We start from the raw sequence: 27928 nt of genomic DNA, 5'->3' as shown, positions 1-27928 counted from the left end.
CTAGGGGCACCTCTCCCTTCCTGGGGCCCTTTCCTCCTGCAGAGGTGGCCATCTCCAAGGATGAGCACAGAGTAACAATGCCTTTCTAGAACCCGGTACCCTGCCTGCTTTGACAGCCCCAAACCCATGTCCCCTTTCCCTTGGGGCCCTACATCCTGACCTTCCCCTGCCCACTTGGCAGCCTTCCCTTCTTAGAGCCCAAGAAGGGTGTCCCAGCCCCTCCCCCAGGCAAGAACCTGCCTGACCCTGGGGAGGGATGGGGTGTTTGCACCATGGCCTGAGGCTGGGGCGAGTGGGTGCAGCTACTTGATAGAGGCCAGCCTGCCCCCGGCCCCTCCCCCAGCTCCCATAGTGACCCCTAGGCCATTTTGGGAAATGGACGAATGTAGGGTGGGTGCCTCCCCAGAGGGTCACAGGCTGAGTCACCCTTTGGAAAAAGCCGCATTCCCCATCCTTAGCTGTTACCCAGCAATTCATCTCGTCACCAGAAATGTGAAACCCATAGTCACCTTGGACTACCCTTGGCACAGCATTTAGAGGCCACTTCATTTCCTCTAAGAACAAGGGCTCCTGGGGCCAAGTCTTTTCTCCTGTACCAGATGCCAGGGGCCCGGGGCCGCAGCTTACCCTTCATCCTCTTCCCTCCCTGCCCGCTGCCCTCCCCTGGTGCCAACGTCCCCGGCTGAGTGGACGCCAGTGTGGCTTCCTCTCAGGGACAGCCCCCCGCCTCCCCAGCCCTAGGCTCTGTCTCTTTCATATTTCTCCCCCAAGAACCCCCTCACAGACCCAGCTTCCTCTACCATAACCACGTGGAAATGCACACCTCAAAAATAAATATTTTTATTTTAACTCCTTGTCTGAAGACAACTCAAAACTGAGTGACTTTGAAGGCACACTCTGGAACAGCACCTGAGGAAAAAGCCAGAACACCTGCGTTGGAGGCAGACTCACCTCTGGGCCCCCAAGGTTCTGGGCTGTGGGCTTGGTTCTCACCTGTGTCAGCTCTGGCCCCCCTACCTCTGTTCTGGCTCCAAATCTTCTCCCTAACAGGCATGGGGAACAGGCGTGGGTCCCCCAGTGGCCCTGGGCTCCCCTCACCCTTCCTCGCTGCTTCCCAGCTCACCTCTGCCTCCTCCTCACTCTGTGGACGCACTCTCTGGTGGCCGCCAGCACCACAAGCACCACGGGCACCAGCATTCCCAGTAGAACGGCCACAGAGCCGGATGCCTCTGGGTGCAGAAAAGAGAAACAGGGACGTGAGACGGGAAGGGGTGGGAACTGAGGGGTGGGGGAGGACCTTGTCCCCCTGCATCTCTGGCTGTGCTGGTTCTCCCTCCAGGAGGCTGTCACCCCCAGGGACTCCAAGGCCTCACCTCCATCCGCCCCAGCGCCGCCCCCCCAGCAACCCACAACTCCCATAAGCCTTTTCTTTTTCCCTTTTTTTTTAAGGCGTGGGGGGTTGTGAGGAGGGGTGCTCTGTTGCCTTGTTTGTTTTTGTTGAGACACAGTCTCACTCTGCCGCCCTGGGTAGAGTGCAGAGCGGCACTCCCACACTCAGGCAATCCTCCCCTCCCAGTGTCCGGTACGCTTTTCTAGGGGGACGTTCATCCAGCTGGTGCCCTAGAGCCCAGGTAGCATTTCGGCCGGCACCTCTCAAAGAGCAGCCCTGGAATCACTTCCATCAGTCGCCTGGGCACTTGCCGAACATGCAGATTTCCGGGCCCACTCCAGACCTACCTAAACCGAATCTGACTCTCTGGGGGTGTGTCCTGGAATGTACAGGACGAGCCGCCCCTCTCCCGAGGCAGAGAACTGCTGGTCCCAGGCTCAAGGGAATGACAGTTTTGGACAGGGGAGAAAAATGAAAGGTACTGGACAGGCACAGAGGGACATAAGAGGGAAAACAACAGCAGGGTGTGGCACATAGGTCCCAGAAGGAGGGCTGGGGTCCAGAGAAGATTCCAGAGTATGCAGGTAGGAGATGGACACAGGTTCTTTGAGGATCCTTGTCCTGCTATGATCCCCATTATAATAGCATGTGTAATATAGAAATATACATGATATAATATATAGCATATTAATCACATATTATACATTATATCTATTAATAGATATCATATCTATAATGTATAATATTGTAATAGATTAAAAACATTTTTTTTAGAGACAGAGTCTCACTCTGTCACCCAGGCTGGAGTGCAGTGTCGCCATCATAGCTCATTGCAACCTCGGATGCCTGGGCTCAAGCGATCCGCCTGCCTCAGCCTGCTGAGTAGCTGGGACTACAGATTCGCACCACCATGCCTGGCTAATTTTTAAAATTTCTTCATAGAGATGGGCTCTCGCTATGTTGCCCAGGCTGGTCTGGAACTCCTGGCCTCAAGTGATCCTCCCCTCTCCACCTCCCAAAGCACTGGGATTACAGGTGTGAGCCATCGCACCTGGCCAGTATCATACTCTATGTTAATATTATATGTCTAGAATAATTCCGTGGTGGTTGTCAGTGGGGATGGGGCTCTGAGGGTACAGGGCCTGGGATGAAGCTCTCACCTGACATTTCGGGGGGTGGCAAATCACGAGGCTCTGTGCAGAGGTCTCCCCCATAACCAAGTTCACACTGGCAGGTGAAGCTGGCTCCTTGCTCCTGACACCGTCCATCATTCTGACAGGGGTTCCGTAGACACGGGCTTTCTGCAAGGATGGGGGGGGGCTTCTGAGGGAGGGACGTCAATGTGGAAGAGTTCCAGGCAGAGGACAGGGAGGCATGATCCTTGGTCCAGGGACGCCCTAGCTTAGAGGCCGCTTGGAACCAAGCAGGGTGCAGGCTCACCTCGGAAGCAGCCCCGGGTGAGGTTCCCCAGGGTGCAGGTCTCCCCCGCGCTGCAGCTGAAGGGCTTGCACAGCAAGGTCCTGGCGCCGGCACAGGTGCAGCGCTGAGAGCAGTCCTCAGTCACAAAGCTGTCTCCCTGCTGCAAAGGGGGTAGGGCCAGGAGGAGAAGTTCTGGTGTCTAGCCCCGGCCTGGCTGTCCCTTGCACCTCTGCCCCCTGGGCCTCACACTGCCGGCCACACCTGGTAGTAGATGCCATTGCTGGTGCAGCCGCAGTGGGCCAGAGGGAGGCTCTGAGTGCCGCTGTAGACGTAGCCTGGGATGCTGGCGCAGCCCTCCACGCAAGGGCCCTCACAGTCCGTGGGGTCTGCCAGGTCGGCACAGGATGCTGGGCAGGGTGTCATACAGCTCTGATACACGGTATTGGCTGGACATGTCAAGGCTGAGGAAACAAAGTCATAGTCACAAGCTGGCTGGCGCTGGGGCCACTCAGAGCTGATACAGGCGGGAGAGCGAGATGCGTGGGCCGGCTTCGTCTGAGGGTCCTTGTGTCTGAGCCACTGGGGCATCTGAAGGAACTAGGGGAGCAAAGGTGGGCCGTGGCAGGAAGGGGTGAGATGTGGGGACGGGGTTGGGGAGGCTCCCGGGTGGGGCAGAGAATGGGTCAGGCTGGAGGATGTGCTAATGTGGACATGTTGAGAGTTGAGGGATGGAGGGGCCAAGGCAGGAAGCCAATGGTGAGGCGAGTGTGGGGACAGAGGTGAGCAGAGGCAGATGGCAGAGGGCTCGGGGCCAGCACGGGGAGGGGCAGTGCCTCACCACAGCGGGTGTGGTCCCGCCAGCTGGCCAGGGCCACGCCTGCCTCCTGGCAGAGGATGGCGTAGGCGCTGAGGGCCTGGCAGCGCAGCTCCTCTTGCTCGCTGGGGTCCCCGGCAGAGCACAGATCGAGCACACAGTGCCTGGGGCGGAGGAAGGGGCAGTCAGGGGGCGGGCAGGAAGACCCAGCCCTGCAGGGAACCCCACACAGAAAGCCATCAGGTGTTGTCCAGGGAAGGTCACAAGGGAATGAGGCCACAGGGAGAAAGATGTGAATCCACAGAACACGGGGCAGGGAGCAGAGCAGGCACCTGGGCCATTCCCGCAGTCCTGGGCCCATGACTCACTCCTGGAAGGGCTCTGGGGCCACGGTCTGGTGACAGGCAGCAAAGGGGCCCAGGGGGTCCACCAGCACCCTACAGGCCTGGGTGCTATTGACGAGCACCAGCTGCTCCGGGCTGCACGCTGCCACATGGAAGCCCGCCGCTGCTCCTCCGCCGCTCTCCTCCTCCTCCTCCTCCGGTAAGGCCCTGGAGCAGGCAAGGCCCCAGGATGGTGACATGAGGGAGGAAGAACACAGGGAAGGGAGGGTGGGTGGGCGGGCGGGCACAGACTGGGACTGCCACAGCAGGTGCCCCCACAGCAGTCAGGGGAAGAGGAAAGGACAGAATTAGAGGGTCGAGGCAGTCTCCCTGCGCTTGAGGACAGGAGGGTCATCACCCCAGCCCCAGGCTCTCACCTGGGGAAACGGAGGAGCGAGTCCCCCGTCTTCACCTCCCAGCTGTTGCCGAAGGTATTGAGGTTGTTGGTGACAGCGCCATTAGGCAGCATCATGTCGTTCTTGCGGTCCTTGTCATAGTTCCCGCACAGGCCGAGCACGAGCCCCTGGTACGTGCTGGGCAGGGAGATCACTGCAGGAGGAAGGCAGAGCTCAGGAGTGAGACTCCCCACGCATACCTCTCTTCCTGCTCTCACTCCACCTCCTCCTGGACCCCCCTCTGGAGCTGGGTGCCCCATTCCCAGGCAGGGATCCTCTCACCACCATTTGCCTGTCTAAGATGTGGTTTTCCCTGCCCCATCCCAGAAATGTCCCTTCTGTTCTCTTTCCCCTCGCTCTACAACCTGCACTGCGCTTTCCATCGAAGCTGACGACCAGCTCAAAGTCGGTGACCAGATACAGCCGTTGGCCCCGCAGGGTGACCCACAGGTGCTCGTTGGGCCTATAGGGGATGGCCATCTTCTGGTTGTTGACCTGGAGAGGGAAGACAGGGTCACAGGGAGTGCTCGATCAGCCTGCCCTGCTCTTGTTTTTGCCCGGGCCCCTCTTCCCGTTGGGCATCTCCATACTGCTCCTTGCGGTCATCCAGTGCAACGAGATATCCCAGTGGGCTTTGCTGTCCCACAAGGCAGAGGCCTCCCTGGGGTCTGCTCCCTTGGCAGCCCTGGCTACTCCCTTGCAAAAACTGGCACAGTGGGCGCCCTGGTCCTTCTTCAGCCCAGCTTGACCTTCATACTGCATGCTCTGTCCTCCTTGTCTCCTCCCCTGGTCCCCCCAGCCCCCGCCTCTCCCCTTGAAGCAAGCCTGGCACTGACTCTGACTTCTACAGGCAGCCTGCCCCTGCCAGGAACTTCCCGGGGAACGGGGAGCCCTGGCTTCTCCTGCTCCTGGTGGCGTCCCACGGCCCAGCCTGCCTTCCCACACCTGCCAGGCCCTGCCCCTGCTCTCACCACAAGCTGTAGGCCAGCTTGGAGCTGGACCTTGTAGCCATAGACGGTCGTGATCACTTCATGCAGGACAATGGGGCTCCAGGGCTGGTGCATCTTGTTGCGCCCCTCCACGAGCAAGCGCTCCACCCCCTCAGGGAGCACATCTACCGTCGTGATCAGAACATAGGTCATGCGGCCCAAGAAGCGGTAGTTGAAGCGGTCAAACGTGTGGTAATTGGGGTCCCCAAACACTGAGCATTGCTGCGAATCTGCCGAGAAAGGCGAACATTGAGAAGGGACCATGCCCGGGTATAACAGTCCCCAGAATCCCTCCCTGACAGTGACATCTCCTCTTAGGCCCAGGCTCCCTGGATCTTTGAGATTCAACTTTCTCCCTCTCCTGGCCTGATTAAAAACCTTAGCGGATCTCCTGGTCCAGTCCCTTTTCTGCCCTTGAGGAAGGGGGTCCAAGAGAGGAGCAGTAAGCGGCATGTGGCCACAGGGTTGACGAGAGCCAAAATAAGCCAGGCCCCCAACTCCAGCTACTCACCTTGCCTGAGCCCCTTCCTGCCCTGCCTCTCATGCCACTTCGGCCCTGGCTCTGGGCAGCCCCCTGCCCCCTCCCCAGCGGCTCCCCTTACTGTCAGGTGCGCAGATGCTGTTGCTGTGGTGGGAGCTGAGCTGGCAGTGGGACCCGGAGGGGCAGCGGAAGGCCCGGCACTGAATGGCTCCTCCTATGCAGACACATCTGTCTGTGCAGCCACTGGAGATCCAGGTCTTGCCCGGCTGCAGAAGCCACGGGGAGAGAAAAGGAGTGAAGAGGGAAGGGCCGGTTCTCCTTCCTCTCACACTGGCAGCCTTAGCTCACTGTCTGAATGGCTTAATTGGCACTGGCCAGAGGCACTAACAGTGCCATTTGGATCTGTGTGTCCCTGTGTCCCACCAAAAGGTACGGTGCTTGGCATCTTAGATGTGCTGTTTGGGAGGTACTACTGGATCCATTTTACAGACAAGGAAACTAAGGTAACAGAGGTCACCCGACTCATCAGAAATACAGTCAGGATTCAAACCCAGGTCAGCCTGCGCCAAGGCCCTGCTCTTCCAGCTATACCATGCTGTGTCTCAGTTGTGTGGATTTCTCAGATCCAAAGCCCAAATCATGCACCCCCAGCCCTGGGCTGCCTGGCGATCACTGTGCTGCTCACACCACTCTTCACATCTCAAGGCCACCCATAGAGACACGGGTATCCTAGACTAAAAGAGGCTAAAGAAAGGAGAAAATGCCATCCTCGAGGTGTGTTGACCCCCATCCCTTTTCCCATGCCCACTCACAGGGATGAAGTCACCCTGGGCATCCTTGCAGCCACACTGACTTCTGGACACACACTTGTCATCATTCAGCACGTAGTCTGGCTGACAAATGCAGCCCTCTGCACAGGTAGAGGGGACTCTGACACCCTCACACAGGCCATCCAGGTCCCAGCAGGAAGGTGAGCAGGAGGGAAGGCAGTTGGTGTAGCTGCTGTGAGCAGGGCATTCCAGAGCTGCAGGGTGGAGGGGAGTGCAGGTAAGTGGAGAGGGCCAGAGGGGGCCAAGGTGGGCAGGGGCTGTAGAAACCAGGCTACATTCACCAGGTGAATAACCAGCAAGGCTTGGGGCTTTTTCTTCCTTTCCTTATTCATCCAGCAAACAATTACTCAATGTAGGCTGTGTGCTAGGCTCTGAGGAAAGACAGGAATAAGAATGGCTTTCCCAAGTCAGCATGGGAGGCAGAGCAACTGTAGCATGACCTTGATGTGCACAGGCAGTAAGTGTGTGAGAGCAGGTGTAATGGGGGCACAGAGCAGGGAGTATTGATTCTGCTGGGAGAGTTAAGAAAGGTCTTTAAGCAAAAGTGGTTGTGAAAAAATGGAAATGCATACCATGTTCATGGGTGGGAAGAGTCAACAACATGGAGATGTCAGTTCTCCCTCAGTTAATTTATATATTTAATATGATCTCAATCAAATATACCAACAGTGTTTTGTGTATGTGTGGCTAATAGGACAAGATGATTTCAAAATTGAGATGAAGATATAAGCAAACTAGAAAAGCCAAGAAAACTCTAAAAAAAAAAAAAGAACAGTGAATAGTGAATGTCTCTACCAAGTTAAAACCCATTTTATAAATTCTTAGTGATCATGACATTGTGTTACTGGTACATGCAGATACACACGGACCAATGGAACAGAAGAAAAAGCCCAGATATGGATCCAAATATATATGGGAATTTAGTATATGATAAATTGTGGCATCTCAGTCATTAATAATGCTGGAACATCTGGCCAGCCTTCTGGAGAAAAATAAAAACAAAATTGATTCATACCTCATTCTGCACACCAGGATAAATCTTCATGGGTCAAAAATGTAAATATAAAAAAATGAAACCATAAAAATTCTAGAGCATAGCATGGGCAAATTCTTTTTTTAGCTTCTGTGGGGACAGCATTTGTAAGTATGGATCAAGATGCCATAAAGCCATAAAACAAAGATTAATATATTATGCAACCCCATAAAAATATTGTTTTTCCTGCATGGGAAAAAAAAAAGACAAAAGATGGAAAAAAAAAAAAAGAACTGGAAAAATTTGTGTAACTCAGAACATGACTAAAGGGCTATTTTCCATAACAGATAAAGGGCTCCCATGAACTAGTTCAATAAAGACCAACAAACCAGGGGAAAAATGGCAAATGGATATGAGCAGATAGTTCATAGAAAGGGAAATGCGAATGGCTCCTAAACATATGATAGAACTTACAACTTCACTCATAATATTAAGAAAAATGCAGATGAAGACTCTTGTTATTTTTCACTTTGCAGATTGGCAAAAATCCAAAAGCTTGATGGTGCATGGTGTTGGCAGGGCTAAGGGACAACAGGCACTCTCATACTCTCATATGTTGCTGGTAGGAATGTAAATTCTTCAACCCCTCTGGAAGGCCATTTGGCAACATCTTTCAAAAGCACAAAAGCACACAGTACTTGACCCAACAATTTCACCTCTAGGAATTTATCTCACACATATAAAAAATCATATGTGCACAAGGCTATTCTCTGCAGCACCATTTGCAATAGCAAAAGGTTGTAAACAACCGTAAAGTCCATCAAAAGGAGTGTAGTAACTAGTTAAATAAATGATAAATGATGGTATAATAGTGGAATATTATGCAGCTATAAAAGACAAAGAAGCAGCTCTTTACATATTGGATATGGAAAGATTGCCAAGCTAGATTGTCAATAGAGTACAAAATGCTATGTCTAATGAGCTACAGTTTGTGAGAAAAAAGGAGAAAATAAGGAATATAAACTTGACTTTGTTTTCATATGCATAATTAAATGGGCTTCGGGAAAAATACTGAAATGTGAACTGGGCCCATGGGGTTGAGGTAGGAAGGAGACTTTTTACTGGGTATCTTTTTTTTTTTTGAGACAGAGTCTCACTCTGTTGCCCGGGCTAGAGTGCTGTGGCATCAGCCTAGCCCACAGCAACTTCAAACTCCTGGGCTCAAGCAATCCTCCTGCCTTAGCCTCCCGAGTAGCTGGGACTACAGGCATGCGCCACCATGCCCGGCTAATTTTTTCTATATATATTTTTAGTTGTCCATATAATTTCTTTCTATTTTAAGTAGAGATGGGGTCTTGCTCTTGCTCAGGCTGGTCTCGAACTCCTGAGCTCAAACGATCCACCCGCCTCGGCCTCCCAGAGTGCTAGGATTACAGGCGTCAGCCACCGCACCCAGCCCTGGGTATCTTTTAATACTTCAAAAGTTTGTAAACCCATGTGAGTGTATAACACACTAAAAATGTTAATGAGGCCAAGCGTGGTGCCTCATGCCCACAGTCCCAGAACTTTGGGAGGTCAAGGCAGGAGGATCTCTTGAGGCCAGGAGCTCAAAACCAGCCTGGGCAACATAGAGAGACCCCATATCTAAAAAAAAAAATACAATAAATAAATAACTTTAATGAATTCCTGTTTTAAATTTCAAAGGGTTCTGGAATTAGATACTAGCCATGGTTGTATAACTTTGTAAAGATACTAGAAGCCACTTTTAAAGGGGTGACTGTTACGCTATGTGAATAATCTCAAATAAAAAAAATGTTTTTTAAAGGAAACACCTACAGAAGGATGCCCAGTTGTCTGCCAGGAGGGGAGAAGAAATGAACTTTTCCAGCCACAGGGAGCAGCGTGAACAAAGAAAGGCAGGGAGGTGTGTGAAAACACAAGGCCTGTGAGGGGAGTGGGCTTGTTTGGTGCCGGCGAGAGAGGACGGGCTGGGCCAGGGGAGCCAGGACAGCCCACAGGTCTGGGACATCGCAGCAAGGAGCTTGGACTTAATCTCGCAGGGCACAGCCGTGCAGGGGAGTAACCCAACCACCTCTCCTTTGGAAAAGTAGTGGTGGCAAAGGGGCCCCATGAGAAGTAGCTGGGGCTGTCCTGCTGGAAGGAGCACAGGCTAAGAGGTTATTGTAAACAGTTCTCGCCAGAGATGACGAGGGCAGAAATAGGTCAGAAACAAGCAGAAAGGAGAATGAAGGAGCTTTAAGGGAAACATAGAGAGACACAGGGGTCGGGAGCCGTTTGGGGCTGACACTCACGGCAGAAGCTGCTGTTTCTCCAGATTGGGGCCTTGAGCCCCCGGCTCTGGCAGGCGGACCCAAAGGCTTGCAGAACCTCGCAGAGGGCATGGTTTAGGCCTCCAGACTCGCAGAGGGTGTTGGCACAGCCCGCCAGGAAGGGCTTGAGGACCACGTGGGAGGCACACTGGGCCCAGGCCGGAGCCTTGAGGACTGCCTCGCATTTTTCCCGGGCGCTGTGGAGGTCGGCTGCTCTGCAGTTCCCACTCAGGTTCTCCTGCTCGTTATCTCCTTTGCAACTGGGAAGGACAAAGAAAGGGACCAGCATAGGGACGGCCACCACCCCACCTAGGACAACGATTGGTGTTTCTCGATGACCCTGAGAGCTCTCAGGTCTCCCTACCCGCCCCGTCTTCCCGCGGAAGCTGGTCTGACCTCCGGCCAAGCTTCCACACAGCCTCATCTCCCCCCAGGTTTCTAAGCAAAGAAAGGAAGACTCACATTTCCCCAAATAGGTTCCAGCAGCCCTGAGGCCCAAATTTCACAATTTCCCCCCCACCAATGCCCAGGAGCCCTGCCCTCTCAAATCACACATGTAAAGGAACATTCTGGGCTCCCTATCCCAGGTTAGCCCTACCATCTAGCTTCCCAGCTCCTGCTGCTATGAAAGGTGGAGGATCTTAAGGGGACAATTACTCTGGGTCGATGTCCTGATCTTTCCAACTCTCCACAAACTCTCGGTCGTTCCAGGCCAGTTCGTCATTGGGCATCATCAGCTCGTCCTCTTCCTCGCCATTGAAGTTCCCACACACGCCGCAGACCTGGGTGGGCGGGAGGGGGTTTCAGTGCTGGGAAGCTCCTTGTCCACTAAATAGAAAGGTGCTCTCTGCAGTGCTCCCCTCTGGGGACTGGCCTCTTTGGCCTGGTGGGATGTGACTGCCGCCCCGTCCCGAGGCTGCCTCCCCCGAGAACAGAGCCAGGTGTTTTCCTCGCCTTTCCATAATAGGCTTCAGGGATTGCGATCTCTAAGAGACGATGGCCATCAAATATGACTCGTGTTCCAATCTTAATGTCGACAATGGTGTGGATGCCGTGGGAAGTGATGCTGACCCCTGGGATCTGAGAGCTCTCAGGAAGGGTGACCTGTTTGCCATTGATCTGAAGAGGAGGGTGGTGCCTGTGAGTAAGAGGCAGACCAAACTCCTCTCCCCAGAGCTCCCTCCTCCATCCCAGTGCCTGTCACCCGGCCCAGCTCACCAGCACATGGTGGTTCTTTTGCAGGGTGATCTGGGAATTGTAGATGTCAATGTAGACCTGGTGAAGCTGGAAAGCCTCAAGTCTGTCTACCAGCTTCTCGTTCTTGGCACTGATCTTGAAGAAGGGCACGTTCATCTTGGGGTGGCACACTTTCATCAGGACGTGCGTGCAGGTGCCCGGGATAGAGTGTTTACTGCCATCGAAGCTCACGTACTGGGCTTCCCCTGAGACCCGGCACACTCCCATACCTGGAAGGAGAGAGAAGTGACTAAGGGATCCCCCTGCCTCTGGCCAGAACAGGGTCCCTTGGGAGGTGGTCCTGCACTAACCCTGCCTTCCAGAAAAAAGGATCCGGGAAAGGCCAGAGAGCCCTGAGAGGGAAGGAAGACAATGTTTATGAAAAGAATCAAGGCCCAAGGGCCAGAGTGGCATGAGGCTTGGGGCTGGAAGGGGCATGATTCTGCCAGGGAGGGATTTATAATATTCCATCTAAGTTCATGGCCACTACCAGAGAGGGATGGGTGAACCCCAGGTGCCTTTCCTGGCAGTGAGAGGTCATCATTCCCACCTGAAGCTCTTAGGGGCATCAGGGCTATGAACCTGACCCTGAGTGCCATGGTGTCAGGGAGAGTGTAGGGGAGTGGAGAGAGCTGTCCTCCGTGGCTGTGGGTTCCCCACCCAGCGCTGTGGGCCTCTTACCTGAGGCCCGGCAGCGGAGCACCCCATCCAGGGGCCAGCACATCTGGTTGGGTTCGCAGGCGGTTTGGAGGCAGGTGATATTGTTGTGGATGGAGCAGGTGCAGAGCCTGGAGCAGGTGCTCTCCGTGTACCAGCTCTCCCCAACCTGCAGGCCGGGCCATCAGCAGAGCCAACAGAGACTTGGAGGCTGGAGGTGGACTGCAACCCCCAGCCCTTGCCTGCCCCCGGCACACTGAGCTGCTTGCTGGCCTTTCTCTCGGGCCTTCTTCCTCGCCCCCAGCCTGGGCTGGCCCCTTCCCTGGCACTGGGCTTGTGCAGCTGGAAAGGGCAGGGCTCCCCTGCTATCTGGCCTCTCACCAGGTGGTAGGAGCCCTTCCAGTCGACGCAGCCACACTGGCTGAAGGGCACGCAGGAGGTTCCACTCAGGACGTGGCCTTTCTGGCATTCACAGCCCTCGGCACAGGGTAGCGAGGCTGGGCAGTCCATTGGGGCAACCAGGCTGAGGCAGGTGGCTGGGCAGGGTCTGGCACAGGGGCTGTAGCTGCTGCCGGGTGGGCACCTCAGAGCTAAGAAAAACCAGAACATCAGGAAGAGCTCAGAGGCCTTTCCAGCTCCCTAATCTTGAGGCATCAAAAGTTCCTGCTAATATCCTTGGGCGGATGAACAGATAAACACCCCGTGGTCTGTCCGTACAATGGACCATTATTCAGCCTTAAAAAGGAAGAACATTCTGACACACGCTACAACACGGATGAGCCTTGAGGCCATCGTGCTGGGTGAAATAAGCCAGACACAAAGGACAAATACCGTGCAATTTCGCTTATATGAGGTCCTCAGAGGAGTCAAATCCATAGCGACAGAAAGTAGAACGGAGGTTGCCAGGGACTGGGAGGAGGGGGCGGTGCAGTTTTTTTGTTTAACAGGGACAGAGTTTCAGCGGTGGAAGAAAAAGTTCTGGGGGTGGACGGTGGTGATGGTTGCACAACACTGTGAATGTGCTTCGTGCCACTGAACTGTACACTTAAAAATGGTTAAGATGGTAAATTTTATGTTTCCCATATTTTACTACAATGTTTTAAAAAAAAAAGAGTTCCTGGGCAAGAGAGGGGGGAAAGGGGAAGAGAGCCGGCCCAGGTACAAGGAGAAGGCGACAGTAACCAAATAAAGGCAGAACCTTCTGGCGAGGGGAGGTCAGATGGAGGCTGCCCTGGTGCAGGGAGACCCTGGGAGGATGGGGAGGGCGTGGAGAGAGGCTGGAGTAGAGAATGAATGAAGGAAGGAAGGGAGGGAGTGAGGAGGGCCAGGCTGCACAGGGAGAGCAGAGAAGCAGAATTTAGGGGAAGAAAGGGAGGGCAGGTTCTGGAGGATTCCCCAAGGCCGTGGGAGCGGGGTGGGGGAGGCGGGAGTCGGGTCACTCACGGCAGAAGGTGCTGTTCCGCCAGACAGGGGCCTGGCCAGCCTGGGCGCACAGGGATGCATAGGCCTGTAGGGAGTGGCATAGGGCCGTGATGTCGCCCTTGGTCCCACACTGGCCACGCACACAGCTGGCGAAGCTGGCCTGCGGGGGCACCACCTGGTGGCACTGAGAGAAGGGTCCTGCAGGGCGAGACAAGGCAGGGTGACGAAGCGAGTGAGCAGGAAGGGGCAGGAACACGTGGCTTCTCTGGGGATAACCCCACAGCCACTTCAACCAGAACCTGGATGTGTGGAGAACCCACTGCCTGAGACACACAAAAGGACCAGTCAGTCGCAGCTCCCAGGAAGGTGCCCAGCGGTGAGCCCTGAGTTCCTGTCACCTTCCTCTTGAGTTCACATCTGTCTCTGGCCTCGCTCCTTCTCCCGCCCTGACCACTCCCTGCAGGGGACGTGTCTTACCCTGAGGGTTCATTAAGATGGCACAGTTCTCATTCCAGGTGTCTGCCATTTTGCTCTCTTGGCAGCCGGAGGGCCTGCCCCCCATGAGGAAGCAGCTGAAGGAGGAGAGAAGGGGAGGATGGAAACTGAGGGCCAGAGGAAGCTTCCCCCAAACCGAAGCAAAAGTGGAAGAGGAAAACAGGGAGGGACACAGGAGAAGAGCACAAAACAGTGCCCTCGAGTAGGAAGGGCAGGAAATGCAGCAGGAAGGAAAAGGCTAGCTCTCAGGGGGGACTTCCCAAGTGGGCTCTCCAAAGAGATCACTAAGCACAGGGAAATCAGCAGGCTTGGGTGTGGAAGTTGGAACCACTTTTCACCAACTCCAATTTCAGAGGGAATAAAGGGGAGATATTGGCTGGTTTCCTGCCAGTAGGGAGTTCAGCACTGGGGCAGTGGGGACACATAGGGACACCTCCAGCTGCCCCTGAGGCTTTTCCTTAGGCCCAGCCCCTCCTGCCTGGCTCCCCTTACCCCAGCTCACCCAGGTTCAGAGGAGTCAAACAGCTTCCAGGAGGCCCCCAGTTGGATGGAGTTTTCTGCGGGTTTCCTGTCGGGGCGCAGGTTGTCGTCCAAGCTGTTGTTGTTGTAGTTCCCTGGAGCAGGGAGCAGCTAATAGAGGACCTCCCAGAAGACCAGCCCCAGGGCCACCGTCTCCCCGACCAGAAGACACACTCACTCCTCACTCAACGTGTCAAGGTCAACACTTTCTTTCTCTTCTCCTGCCAACTTTCCTTAACTCCTACCCTCCTGCCCAATGTCCTCAACATTATCAGTTGACCAGCACTTAGGATGCCTAATAGAGATGTCGGGGAGACTGGGACCAGGCCACGGGCCTGCCCATTGTCCCAGCTTCCCCGAAGGGGCCCAGGGAACTCACCACACAGCCCGCAGAGCTGGCCTGCGTAGGACGAGGGCACTGTCACTTCCACCAAGTGGACCCCGTCATAGCGAACCTGGAGCCCAAAGTTTGTGTAGAGGACGATAAAGGAGCCACTGAGCCTCAGGGTCACCCGGCCTTTCAAGGGCCACACAGGTAGGGCCACCCGATGGCCATTCAGCTGCAGAGGTGGGGAGGACATAGAAGGGGGAGTCAGGAAGGAACATGGGACAAACACACAATGGGGGCAGAAACCTGGGAGCAGGGGGTGGGGGGCAGGTGTTTCCCAGAGTGGGGAGGGAGTCCAAAGGAGGTGGGGCTGGGGGTGCTGCAGGGCACCCCCAGGAGCCCTAAGAAGCTAGACAGGCAGCACAGGGACAAGGAGCAGTAGAGGAAAGAGGCTAAGCAGGCTGTGGGGAGGGGTCTGGATGGAGGAGGCACGCACCATGACCTTGCAGCCTCTGAGCAGCGAGATTTGGAGGCCGAAGACCCGCACGTGGACGGCTTTCACGAAGGAGGCCTCCAGGATCCCCCCGCGGTTCTCGTTGCTGGTACTCACAACAAAATGGTTTTCCTGGGGCCTGGACCAGCAAGGCTGGGTCAGGATGTAGGTGCAGGTGCCCATGAAGTGGTGCAGGGCTCCATCGAATGTCAGGTAGTGAGGGTCACCAGAGACAGTGCAGGTGGCAGCCCCTGGGGAGGAGAGGATGGCGTTCAGAGCCTCACTGCCCCAGAGCCCGGAAGCCCTGACCCAGGACTGCCACCTTGGCGAGTCAATGTAGGGATGGGATGGTCCCCATGGCCCATCCACGTCAAGGAGGAAGTGTCCCCTCCCCACCTCCACTCTCTGAGTCCTTGAAGATGCTGTCCCTGCTCCAGGCAACTGCTTTCCGGCCCCTGCTTGAGCCCAGCTCTCTGGGGAGGCTGCTTTGGGCAGGGACCTCCCCTTGCTTGAGGTCACCTGGGCAGCCCCTGGCTCACCTTGGGCATGGCAGCCATAGACGCCGTCCTGATGGCCACAGGTCTCCTCGGCCTTACACATCCAGGGGTAGCAGCGAATTCTGTTGTTGCCTTCACAGACACAGAGCTCCATGCAGCCTGGGCTGTACCACTTCTCCCCAACCTGGGGGAAGGGAGACAGGAAGGGAGGGAAGCCGTGTTTCCCAGGTTCTGACACCAGAGCCCACAGAGCTGTTCAGGTGGCCAAGCCACCCACGAGAGCACCCTGTATTCCCAAAGCTCCACAATCAGCCGCAAAACCCCGGCATTCAGTCGCCGATTCAGTCGGAGGAAAATCTACATTTAACAGGAGTTTGTCCACTACTTCAGCAGGTATTTTATTATCTGTCTGTATTGTGCTAGGTGTCAGGGACTCAGGAGTGCACTCTATGGACAATGTCCCTGTGTCCCTGTGTTCACGGCACTCACATCCAGTGGAGGGCAACAAACACGTGTACTAGTAAATGACGTGCTCCAATACCACGTGCACCCAAATCCAGCCATCAGGCACCCCCAGGGACACAGACAATAGACACTTCCTGCAAGAGTTTCCAAAGAGGCTTTCTGACTTTGCTTATCAGGGGGGCTTCAGGGAGGAGGGAGCATTTCAACAGGTCTCAAAGGAGGTGAAGGATTTGTAAAAGAAAACAAAAAATCTCACCACCACCTTCCCCCAACTCCCTATACAAAAGGGAAGATAAAGGCCTCAGGCCCCTGGGAAGGGCTGGCCCCACAGATCATTCATGAACGAAATTCCTTGCTGGCCTCCCATAACAAGGACGTGCAAATTGTGACTTTAGGTCTGCAGGCCAAGTCTAGTTGGATTCTTGCCAGCAACGGATTACCTGCCCAGATGCAGAACAAAGACAAGCCAGGATCCAGCAGCACTCTTCCACCTAAGCAGGGACATCTGCATAACTGATGCTTCCTTCCCTCCCTTTTTCTCTTCTTATGTAAAATGTAGATTTTCCTGGATCTCACAAGCATATAACCATTTTGTCTCACTACCCCACCCCCCCGCTTTTTTTTCTTCCTTTTTTCTATGCCCCCTACTCCCCTTATGTCCTGCAAATTCCAAATTCCCCTTCGGAAAACAGGCACAGATTTGCCTGTGGTTTGTGTTTTTCCCGGGCGCGTCCTCAGTTTTGGCTTAATAAACCTCCGTTCATTGAGATCTTTGCCTCAGTCACTTATCTGGGTCGACAGATTCCAATGGGCCGAGGTGGCTGGGCAACAGAGCAGGGGGACAGAAGGGGCTGGCCCAGAGGTGGCACGGCGGGGAGGAGAGCACAGCCCGGATAAAGAGCGCACGGGGCAGGCCAGCCTGGACTGGACTGAGGGGGCCAAAGGCCAGGAGGACGTCAGGTGGAGAGTCAGGTGGGCACCGATGCCACTGCCAGGCCGTGGGAGAGGCCCGGTCAAAGAAGGAAGAAAGAAGTGACAGAGGCAAGGATCTGGCTCCAAATGCCGCCTCTGAGAAGTCTAAACACGGAAGCACTGGAAGGGCCAAGTTCCTTCAGCTGAGAAAGGGCCCCTGGGTCAAGAGAAGACAGCATTTGGAAGGAGTGCTGGTGACACACAGAGGTCCTCAGGCCTTCGGAGGACAGAAACTCTGGGCAGAATGATTCAGTGAAGTGATGGTACAGAGGGGCAGCAGGAATGGTGGGAGCGGACAGAACCGGGGGTCTCGGGCTCTGTGAGGCAGCGTGGGAAGTAACTATGGGGATCTGCGGAGGGGGAGGAGGACGGGGGTGGGGACTCAGGGGGGAAGGGCCAGAGCTGAAGAAAGAGAAAGGGAAATTTGATCCCAGCCAAAATTTCCCTAATCCCAGCCCTAAACCCCAGGCCGCTCCTGTGCCCCTCAAGCCTTCTCTCTCCCTGCCTCTCGCCCTTGCCCAGGGCTATTTCGCAACAGGGGGCAAGTCCTTCCGGCTGAGAGGTCCACTCAGCCGCTCACCTTGAAGTAGCTCCCTTTGAAGTCGAGGCACCCACACTGCGATCGGGGGACGCAGTCGAGGCCGCTGAGCACAAAGCCCGGGTTGCACTCGCAGGCCTCCACGCACCGGTCCGGACAGAACATGCTAGAGAACGCTGAATGGCAGGTGTCAGGGCACGGTTTGGCACACAGGGAGTACCTGCTGTTGGGCGGGCAGGCCAGAGCTGATGGAGGGAGAAGCTTGGGTGAGAAAAAGACAGACAAGCCACAGGGGAGAAAAGGGAAGACGAACATGTTCAAAAGGCACCCAGGTGGCCGATCTTGAGAAGAGAGAGTGATTGCGAGAAGCTTGACCGAGGAGCCCAGCTGGCTCCTAGGGCCTCTTGGAAGCTGAGCAAGCTGCCTGTGCCATGGGGCTGTCGCTCGGGTGCTAACACAGACCTGCTGTAGGAGCACATCGCTCCACAGGAAGAACAGCACAGCAGCGCTGCTGTGCAGACAAGCCCCAGGTGAGTGATCTCGGCGGATCAGACCCTAAAGCAGCTTCCCCAGATAGCTGGGCCTACCAGGGGCTGGGAGGCAGCCGCAGAGCCTCCCCTTGCCTTGGGTCTGCATCGTGTGCAGCCATCCGATGACTTGGGCTGCATGTAAACACATCTGCACGTACCCTGCACAGCCCCAGGGAGCCCAGAAGCCTTTCTGAGTTTGCAAGTGACTGTGATTTTCTCAGTGGAGATTTCCAACTCTGCAACTTTCCCCATCCTGGCGTGGAAGGGAGGGGTTCCACCAGGTGTGCCCCAAGCCTGCACCAACCCTCTTGTTTGTGTCCAAGGGAAGAGGTCCCACATCTCTCCCCTGCTCCTTGGTACAACTCACGGCAGAACTGGGGCTCCCTCCAGGGCTTCATGGCATAGCCGGCATCTTGGCAGCTCGTGGCCAAGGCTGACATGTGGACACACAGCATCTGCTGTAGCCCCTGGAAGTTGCACATGTCGAACATGCAGTTGTCAAAGAAGGAAGTGGCCTTCAGGTGAAGCAGGCATGCCCTGCAGAGAGAGTCCACATCAGAGGGAATGAGGGGGTAGAACCTCCTGGCACCACCTTGGAAGCCCCCAGCTGCCATGCCACACAGAGTGGCCCCGCCTGCCCCCTTCATACTCAAATGGGCCGCGGGAGTCGACCAGCCGTCCACAGAACCCTGGCCCCGACATGTTGCTCTGCAAGGCTGAGTCACAGGATGGGGGACTTGCCAGGTTCTCCAGGCACCTGGAAGAGACCCACCCCACATGCCCCCAGGGCTGAGGCTCACTTCCAGCTCGGAGCCTCTCACCCAGCAGCCAGCAGGCTGAGAGGCTCTGGCACAGCTCTGGCAGCCCCTGGAGGAGTACTTTGAGCACTGAGCCCCGAAGGATGGGGAACCACCTGCAGTCTCAGGGTAGAGAGGAGAGAGGGACAATGTCGGTCTCTCCAGGGAGGGTCGCAAGGGGGCAGGAGGCCCGTGGGCCCCATGGGAGGGCTCCTCACTCACTCCCTGTCCTCGTCCTCAGCCATCTGCCAGCTTTTCCCCAGTTCCTCCTCGTCTCGGGCTGGGTGGCCATCCGGCTTCAGGTGGTCATTGTTGATGTCACCATCATAGTTCCCACATAAACCACAGAGTTTGCTAGAATAGGTCCTGGCAGGACAGGAGAGGAGTTGGCGTTAATGCAGAGAAGGGGCCTCCACCATCAGCGGACCACAGCAGAGAAGGTGATGTGCTTGGGACCCTCTGTCCCCCCACCCCGAGCCACCCATGCAGTCTCCCTCCTCCCCTCTGCACACACCCCACTGTCCAGGCATGACAAACCCCTCGCTGGCCCTAACACACTCCAGCTTATTCTTGAGGGTGCTGCTCACTGTTTCCATAAAGCCTTTCTCTGCCTTGTTTTGTCCAAAGGGAGCCACTCTTCCTCGGAGAATGGGATCAAGTGATCGCTTTTCTGAAAGCCCCCAGAGCCCATTAGCAACTCCTTCTAACACATTCCCAAAGCATTGTATATACATCCTGCTATTTATCACACTGCCCTGCAAACATTTCCTCCTGTCTCCTCATCCAGACGGAGGCCTGCCACGGGAGCTAGGTGCTTCCCACCCGCAGGAGGTACAGAAATGGTTGAGCGGTGGTGTCTGGAACGCACGGGGAAGAGGAGGGCAGACGGGAAGCAGTGGCAGCTGCCTGGCTGGAATGCCCCCTCACCTGGCCACACTCACGAACAGCTGCTGGTTGCCATCCCATCTCACCCACAAACCAAACTCCGTCTGCAGCTCCACAAATCGTCCACTTGCAGTCAGTAAGACACCTTTAGAAGGTATGGCTGGGAGGGTGACTTGCTGACCCCCAACCTGGACGGCAGGGCAGAGGGAGGAGACAGAGACAGATCTGGGGGTCAAGGAGGACCCCAACAGACTCCCATATCCATGGCTGGAAGGCACTACACCCCCCAGAGCAGTGTAACAACCTCTTCCACCTACAGCAGTTTGGAGCTTCACTGCCACTGTTGTATTTAACCCGTCCCTGGGAGGGTTCCGGGGCTGGAGGAGCTGACCCGGAGGAGGCCACAGCAGCCCACAGGAATAGGCCACAGCCAGGGCCCGCAGGGGTAGAGGTAGAGGACAGGGCTCACCAATGTGCGTCTGCCCTTGAGCAGGGTGATGGTGGTCTCAGGCAGGGTCACGTAGACTTTGTTCAGGCAGGACACGCCTTCCTGTCCCCATCCCTCATTCTTTGCTGTCACCCTGAAGAATGGATCTGGGTGGGGAGAGGGATGAAGAGAGCCCAGGGGCTCGCTCAGCACGCATTTCTGAGCACCTGCCACTGGCAGAGCCCTGAGCCTGGCACTACAGGGAGAGAGGCCACAGAGACACCAGGACGCAGCTCAGGACAGGAGGCAAGACTCAAACAGGAGCAAGGCATGACTGTCCACCCCCTTCCAGAACAGCCTGACACTGCTGTGTGTCTGTTTCCTCTCTGTGCACTGGGACATCCCCCAGGGCATTTGTGCTCCTTTAACAGTCTCTTTTATGGTGACTGTCCCTATGCCAGGAGGGCCCTCAATAAAACTGGCCCAGGGAGCAACTGATCAGGAGAACTATTTTAAACCGCATTTCCCCAGCATCCTGGACCTCAGAAAGTCCCTCTTCTGGGGTGGGTGTTTCAGTCCTTACTTTACAGAAGAACTCACTCCAGTTTTGCCCCTTCCCCCATCTGCTCCCCACCCTTTCCTGCCACCCACCATGCCCCCATGCCCAGCAGCTCTGCCTGCAGACCCACGGCTGAGGGAGGCATCTCCAGGGCCCTACCTGTTGAGTTGCCACAGGGTTGGGCCAAGATATAGGTGCATCTGCCCATGAAGCCAAAGTGCCTCCCATCAAAGGTGACGTAATGAGGGTCTCCATAGACCAAGCAGGTGGCAATGCCTGCAGAGGGGGGAGAGGGGACCAGGAGAAGCTGTTTCCTTTGCCATCCACCCTGGCTGGGCTCCATATGCTGGCCCGCCCACCCGACCGGTGGCACACCCCAGCTCCTCTGCCCAAGCAAGGGACTGAAATCCCAGTGTCATTTCCACTCTGACAGGCTGGCAGGCAGGGACAGCATAAAGGGGCTCTCACCATAGGGGTGGCATCCATACTGGCCGTTTTTCAGCTGGCACACTGTATGTGCCCCACACTGAGAGCTCTGGCACTCGATCTGGCTGCCCGGCCAGCAGTGGCAGCGTTCTGTGCAGTTGGGGCTGAACCACTCTGCCCCAGTCTGGAAGCAAGGGATGCAGTCACAAAGCCATAGCTCTTGGGGCCCTTCCCCCTTCTCCCCACCATGCCAGGACAGAGGATGCTCTCCCGTGCAAAGACCTAAATTTGCTCATACTCTTCCTCTTCCCACCACTTACCTGATGTTCCCACCCACCACAAGACTATTCTCTTATCCCAGAATGCTCTTCCCTCTCCTTTTCTAAATCATTCCTATGCAGCCAGCAGAGTTCAGCTTGAAGGTGGCTTGCTCAGGAAGACTTCCTCAGCTCTGGGTACCCTTCCTTCTGAGGACTTAACCACAGTTGCCCTTTATATTTATTTTTGTGATTGATCATAAGCACCCATTGATCCTAAGCCACACCTGTCTTTACTCACCATCTTAGCGCCAAGATGAGAGTTCTTGTTCAATAAATGCATGCTGAATGAAAGAGTGAACCAAGACCCAAAGTGTCCCCTGAGAGCATTGGGCAAGGACCATGGTGACCCCAATGCTAGGAGAGCAGAAAGTATTAAATAAACATTTGTTAAATGCACAGATGAATATATCATGAGTTAATCTATGCCTCCCAGGGCAGAAGGAAGAGATTCTTGGTGCTGATGGATGTGACAGATCTTTCTGCCCAGGCTACAGCTGAAGCTAATTCTGACACTGACTCAGGGAGACCCGGGAGACTAGTTACAGGGGGTTGGGGGAGGAAGTGGTCCCCTAAGAGTCAAACAGGAGCTCTGATGTCAGCGGGAAGAACACCTAACATCTGGAGCTGAGAAGAGGCACTGGACATTAATGAAGCGCTTAATTAACAGGTTGCATGACATTTATCATAAATTGCTAAAAATAGTAATTAACATTTATTAAGTAATTACTATGTGTCAGGATCTAATTTCATCCTTACAAAGATTTTATAGGAGGTAGAAAATCTTATTGTGCACACTTTATAGATATGGAAACAGATTTAAAGAGGTAAAGAAACTTGCCCAAAGTCACCCAGCACAAATGAGTGCTGAAGCGAGGACTGAAGCTGAGGTCTACCTGACTCTAGACCTACGCTGTTCAATACGGTGGCCGCCAGCCGCATGTGGCCGGTGAGCTCTCGGTGGCCAGTCCGAATTGAAATATGCTGTAAGTGTAAAATGCACACTGGATTTTGAAGAGTTAGTATGGAAAAAAAAAAGCAAACTATCTCATGAATAATTCTTTTTTGTTTATATATTCAAATGCTAATATTTTAACACTTGGGATTGAGAAGATTATTGGAATTCACTTAATCTGTTTCCTTTTTTTTTTCTTTTCCCTGAGACAGTGTCTCACTCTGTCTCCCAGGCTGGAAGGCAGTGGCACAATCACAGCTCACCGCAACCTCCTCCAACTCCTGGGATCAAGTGATCCTCCTGCCTCAGCCTCCCGAGTAGCTGGGACTACAGAGGAGTGCCACCATGCCTGGCTAATATTTTTAATTTTTTTTTTTTAGAGATGGGGTCTCACTATGTTGCCCAGGTCAGTCTTGAACTCCTGGCCTCGAGTGATCCTCCTGCCTCCACCTTCCAAAGGGCTGGGATTACCAGCATGAGCCACTGTGTTCTACCTCCTTTTGCTTTTTTAATGTGGCTATTAGGAGATGTAAAATGACATGTGTGGCTCACATGCTCTCCCTGTCTGACAGTGCTGGTGCAAAGACTGTGCCCCTGCAGGGCCTCTGCTCTGTTGCGTCTCCCCAGGAGACCACCAATTCGGGGAGACAAGGACAGTGACTCCTCTCTTTTTGACCTATCAGGATTTGCAAGGTCCCCTGGAAGGAGAGAATTACGGAAATAGTGAGTCTGGAAGGAGCACCTGGCCCTGAACCATGGGAGGACTGACTCCTCAGCACAGCCTAGCATCTGGGGCTATCACAGGAGCTTCACAAAGACTTCGTGTGTGAACAGCCGGGACCATCAAAAGCCACATGCTGAATGAATGACTCCACCATTGTGTAACCGCAGCGTCTGAGTCGACCCCTCAGGAACATTCCAGGGACCCAAGTTCACCTCATCGGAGGAGCAGATGGAGCCAGAACCCAGGTGTTCAGCCACCAACGTCCCTCAGGAGCTCCGAGCCTCCCCGTGGTCTTACCTTGTAGTAGTTGTTGTTGTATAAGCAATAGCAGGAAGAGGCTTTGATGCAGCGGTCGTCGCTGAACAAAAAGCCGGGGTTGCAGACACAGCCCCCCTGGCAGAGGAGCCCGCAGCTGGGCCTGGGGTCCTTACAAGAAGCAAGGCAAGCACAGGATTCATAGTGCGCATTCGGGGGGCACCTCTCTAAGGGGAGAGAACACAGCCTCCAGCAAGCCTGCATGCCACAGTCCCCTACCCTCAAACTCAAGTGCCTCTCTAAGAAGTAGCCCCGTGTTATTCAGCTCTGACATATGCTCCACAGGGTGAACCTTGAAAATATGTGCTCAGTGACAGATGCCAGACGCAAGGCCCACATAGTGTATGATTCCACTTGTATCGACTGTCCGGAACAGGCCGATCCATGGATATAGGACGGAGATCTGTGGCTGTCAAGGGCTGGGGGAGAGAGGACTGAGGAGTGACTGCTAATGGGTTCGGGGTCTCTTTTCAGGGTGATGAAAATATCCCAAATTAGAAGATGATGATGGCTGCACAACTTTGTGAAGATACTAAGAACCAGGGAATTGTACACTTTAAAAGGGAGAATTTTACGGAATATGAATTATATCTCAATAACAAACAAGGAGAAGGAAACCTAGGGCTTGGTTCCCAACAACCCCACCCACTTGGGCCCCACTATCCCTCTCTCACTGGGTGTCCCCATCCTTTCTTCTAAAGTCGCCACGGACCACCACAGCTCTCCTCTAAGACTGAGGTTTTTCTACCAGAAGCATCCCTTTCCCTGACTTTGTCTCCTAATCACCGTCTCTTACTTTCAGCTTTGGCCAACACCCTACCCACCTCATACCTGCAGCAGGTCCAGGGGTTGTGGTGATGCCCAGGGTTACTCTGGTCATGGAAGTACTTGGACCACGTAGAGACACCATCACCAGGGGTGCTGGCTTGGGGGGCACCAGGACTATGTCGGGTTGGAGTGTCACAGTAGTTGTGGGCTCTCCAGGCACAACAATGAGCTCCTTATGGGAGACAGTGGTCTCTTTGGTGAAGACAGTAGGCTTTTCAGTGTGGACGGTGGGTTTTTCTGTGGGGACCATAGTTGTTTGAGTGTGGACAGTGGGTTCTCCTGTGGGGACCGTAGTTGTTTCAGTGTGGACAGTGGGTTCTCCTGTGGGGACCGTAGTTGTTTCAGTGTGGACGGTGGGTTTTTCTGTGGGGACCATAGTTGTCTCTGTGGGGATGGTGGGTTTTCCTGTGGGGACCGTAGTTGTCTCTGTGAGGACGGTGGGTTCTTCTGTGGGGACCGTAGCTGTTTCAGTGGGGACGGTGGGTTCTCCTGTGGGGACCGTAGTTGTCTCTGTGGGAATGGTGGGTTTTCTTGTGAGCCTGGTGGTTTCAGAAGGGCCAGTGGGGGAAACTGGAGATGTGGCAGGAGGCACTGTTGGTGCTTGTGCTGCAAAGAAAAGAGTCTTTGGCGTTTAGTCAAAATCATACCACTACCTTCTTCACCCACACCTAACTGGAGTGGGTGGGCTCAAAGGGGTAACTTATTCGCCCTCTCCTTCTACTCCCAACTCCCAGCCTTCACTCACTTGACAATCACTCAACAAACAATGCTCCTAATCTATGTCAGGTATCACTCCAGGTACAGGAAACACAAAAATGGACAGGAGGATATGGGTCCTGCCTTCAGGATCACTAGGTGAGAGGTTCTGGAAGCAGCCACCGACATGCATGGCACCAAAGCCACATTCACTCAGGCAAGCACCCTGAGGGTGCAGGGGAGGCAGAGGTGGGCAGAATGAAGCAAGCAAAGCCAGCTGGGTGGGAACTCAGGCACAGAGAGGACTCGTATGTTACGCAGCTCATTTAGAGAAGCACACAAGATGGTCACCTCAGGGCACGGTCCCCTTGGGTTCTGTCTTACCTCGACAAATCCCATGACTGACCAAGATGAAATCCATCGCAATAACAAAAGCAGTGTTGCTACCCTTGATGGCCTTAAAAATCAGCTGCAGGTAATGGGGGAGAGAGAAGTAAGACAGAAGTGGAAATGAACCCCTGGAAACTCAGCGACTCTGCTGGGCAGGAGTCTGTCCTCCACCAAAATGTCACCTTATTCGAACCGCACCAGTCCCACCCCACCCGTGCCCCTTTATCCTCGCTACCACTGAGTACCCCTCTTCTTGGCTTCCCTTCCACGTACAGGGCCCACCAGCTCTGTCTCTCACCTGCATGGGCTGCGGATGTCCCGAAGAAATGGTGATGGAGGTGTTCTGCCAGTCACGGGTCTGGGACCCAACGTGGTTCCAGAGGGAAATCGGGGTGCTACCCGCAGGACTGCCCAGCAAGAGCTTAAGCGTAGTGCCTTCTCCAAGGCCATACATGTGGTAAGCAAACTCCACACAGATGTCATCCGGGGCACAGAAGGGCCGGCTCACCAGTCTGACAGACTGCCCTGCCTGGGAGAACTTGTCACTTTCGAGGTAGATATAGTGATCCCCTAGGAAAGGACGGGCACAGGCAAGATGGGAGAGCTGCCCAGGACAAGTCTACTGCTGCTGGAACAACGCCCTGCTTCCCCAGGGGGGACCTGAGCAAACGCCCAAATTCCCCACATTGTAGCATGTTTTTTCTTTCTGATCCTGCCTTTCTTACTGAAAGCAGGATCAGAAAGATGGGGACAACAAAACCAAACCAGCAACCCTGATTTCATTGTTGGCTGTACTTGTGTCTTTTTTTTTTTTTTTTTTTGAGACAGAATCTTGCTCTGTCACCCAGGCTGGCAAGCAGTGATATGATCATAGCTCACCACAGCCTAAAACCCCTGGGCTCAAGTGATCCTCCTGCCTCACCTCAGTCTCCTGAGTAGCTGAGACTACAGGTGCGTACCACCACACCTAGCTAATTTTTTTGTAGAGAGGGGGTCTTGCTATATTGCCCAGGCTGGTCTTGAACTCCTGGCCTCAAGTGAACCGCCTGCCTCGGCCTCCCAAAGTGTTGGGATTACAGGCACGAGCCATCTTGCCCAGTGTAAATGTCTTAACTGAAAATGAGATTGTAGATTTGGAAGCCTTGGGCTCAATAAAGTGAGACGCCTGACTTTTCTGGGGGCTTCAGTGACCGCAGAGCCCTGAGAATCCTCAACTGCCATCTCCACAGCTTTGGCCCATGGCGGTTTCCCAATAAACATCTGCTGGCTGATTTCACCACCTACAACAACTTCTTCCATCAATCACATCAGCCAGCCCCCATTCCAGGAGCAGATTCAGTGATTCATTGGCTTGAGGGGTCCTCACCTCTAATGAAATTTAGGCTTTGGAAGGGTACATTTCTATGTCCCCGGCTCCAGTGTCCACCATTCAACGATGTCTGGGTCCAGTCACAGAAGGGGTGGTCATCATCTTCAAAGTCACACTGAGGAAGGCTCTCTAGCAGATCAAAACAGGGGACATGAGGAAGCTGGGCCATGCTTTCCTTCTCTCCCCTAGCCCAACCCGTATTCTCAGAGGTCTGGGCCTCCTGGGGCTGCTCTCACCCCCACAGGGTGCGATGCTGATGTCATCCACCGCCACAGCTGGCTCTGGGATATTTCCAAACACGCCCACCACGGCGAACTGAAGAGAGAGGGAGAGTGGGCTGGGCGTGAGCAACAGCCCAAACCCCCAGTGCCCTGATATGATTTTACTGCATTCAGGGACCCAGGACCCTCATTCCCAGTGCCCAGATCCTCAATCCATTTCCACATCAAGGGTGCCTGCCACGTGCAAGGACCTGACCCCTTCCTCCTCTGTACCTGTATCTGTCCCTGTCCTGTGTAATTGACAGAAACAGGCTGCCAGTTGGGTCTGGGTTGTCCTGAGAAGAGAGAGTGTCTCCGGATGCTGCCTGCAATGGAGGGAATCGGAGAAGAGCTTAAAGTGACTGAGAAGTGACTTAAAACCTATACCCAGAAGGCTGACTAGCAGAGGGTGTGCTTGGGAAATGTTCCCCCAAATGTAAGCACATCCTTCTCTCACCCTCCTGGCACCTTTATCTGTTTTTCCAGAATCCAGTGCCCTCTCAGCCCCCATTTCCACTTCATGGAACAATCCCACACATATCCCAGACTTCCCTAGACCCTGAGGGATGCCCCATATTTCCCTGTCAAGCCCACCCTGGGAGATGAGCCCAGGTCAGTGCAAATCCCATGAATTCTCCACTCTAACCCAAGACTGAAGCATAGACGTGTAGGGCTGCACCGGGAGACTGGCCCCAGAGGGTGTAGTGGAAGGAAAGGCTCAGACAGCCGGAGGAGCGGCTCAGGGGACTCAGGAAGACAGATCTCTGCCTGGGTCTTGCATTCCTGGGGTCCAGAAGCATGTAGTAGCCACCTGCAAAGGAAAA

General features: G+C 54.6%; 1 protein-coding gene across 1 annotated transcript; it reads right to left on the bottom strand.

Annotated features, from left to right (window-relative positions):
* Positions 1 to 852: 852 nt before the first annotated feature.
* Positions 853 to 27928, bottom strand: ZAN (zonadhesin). Its single transcript, XM_045542155.1, has 42 exons — positions 27751 to 27928; positions 27339 to 27430; positions 27081 to 27159; positions 26842 to 26973; positions 25774 to 26045; positions 25447 to 25554; positions 25230 to 25311; positions 24393 to 24995; positions 23544 to 23728; positions 21293 to 21434; positions 20984 to 21100; positions 20308 to 20432; positions 19881 to 20026; positions 19176 to 19319; positions 18806 to 18913; positions 18524 to 18693; positions 17669 to 17871; positions 15694 to 15835; positions 15158 to 15405; positions 14713 to 14893; positions 14317 to 14428; positions 13797 to 13891; positions 13341 to 13517; positions 12279 to 12487; positions 11922 to 12066; positions 11223 to 11470; positions 10959 to 11123; positions 10662 to 10786; positions 9987 to 10264; positions 6684 to 6895; positions 5993 to 6137; positions 5373 to 5620; positions 4767 to 4896; positions 4384 to 4555; positions 3992 to 4174; positions 3648 to 3787; positions 3071 to 3270; positions 2831 to 2969; positions 2551 to 2691; positions 1124 to 1229; positions 994 to 1043; positions 853 to 909 (listed from the first exon to the last, which is right to left on the bottom strand). Exons 1-42 carry the CDS (start codon positions 27902 to 27904, stop codon positions 869 to 871), a joined length of 6894 nt encoding a protein of 2297 aa, XP_045398111.1. The 5' UTR covers positions 27905 to 27928; the 3' UTR covers positions 853 to 868.

This window comes from Lemur catta, chromosome 2 (genome assembly GCF_020740605.2).
Source record: "Lemur catta isolate mLemCat1 chromosome 2, mLemCat1.pri, whole genome shotgun sequence".
In the NCBI taxonomy this organism is placed as follows: Eukaryota; Metazoa; Chordata; class Mammalia; order Primates; family Lemuridae; genus Lemur; species Lemur catta.
The sequence above is the reverse complement of the archived record's forward strand: the minus strand, read 5'-3'. Positions and strand labels throughout refer to the sequence as shown.

Excerpts from the sequence above, each read along its gene's own strand:
- ZAN (XM_045542155.1), bottom strand. The coding sequence starts at position 27,904 with ATGCTTCTGGACCCCAGGAATGCAAGACCCAGGCAGAGATCTGTCTTC. Across the intron at positions 26,046-26,841 it reads AAGCCTAAATTTCATTAGAG|GGGATCACTATATCTACCTC; the intron begins GTGAGGACCCCT and ends GTCCTTTCCTAG. Across the intron at positions 910-993 it reads GGGGGCCAGAGCTGACACAG|GTGCTGTTCCAGAGTGTGCC; the intron begins GTGAGAACCAAG and ends CTTTTTCCTCAG.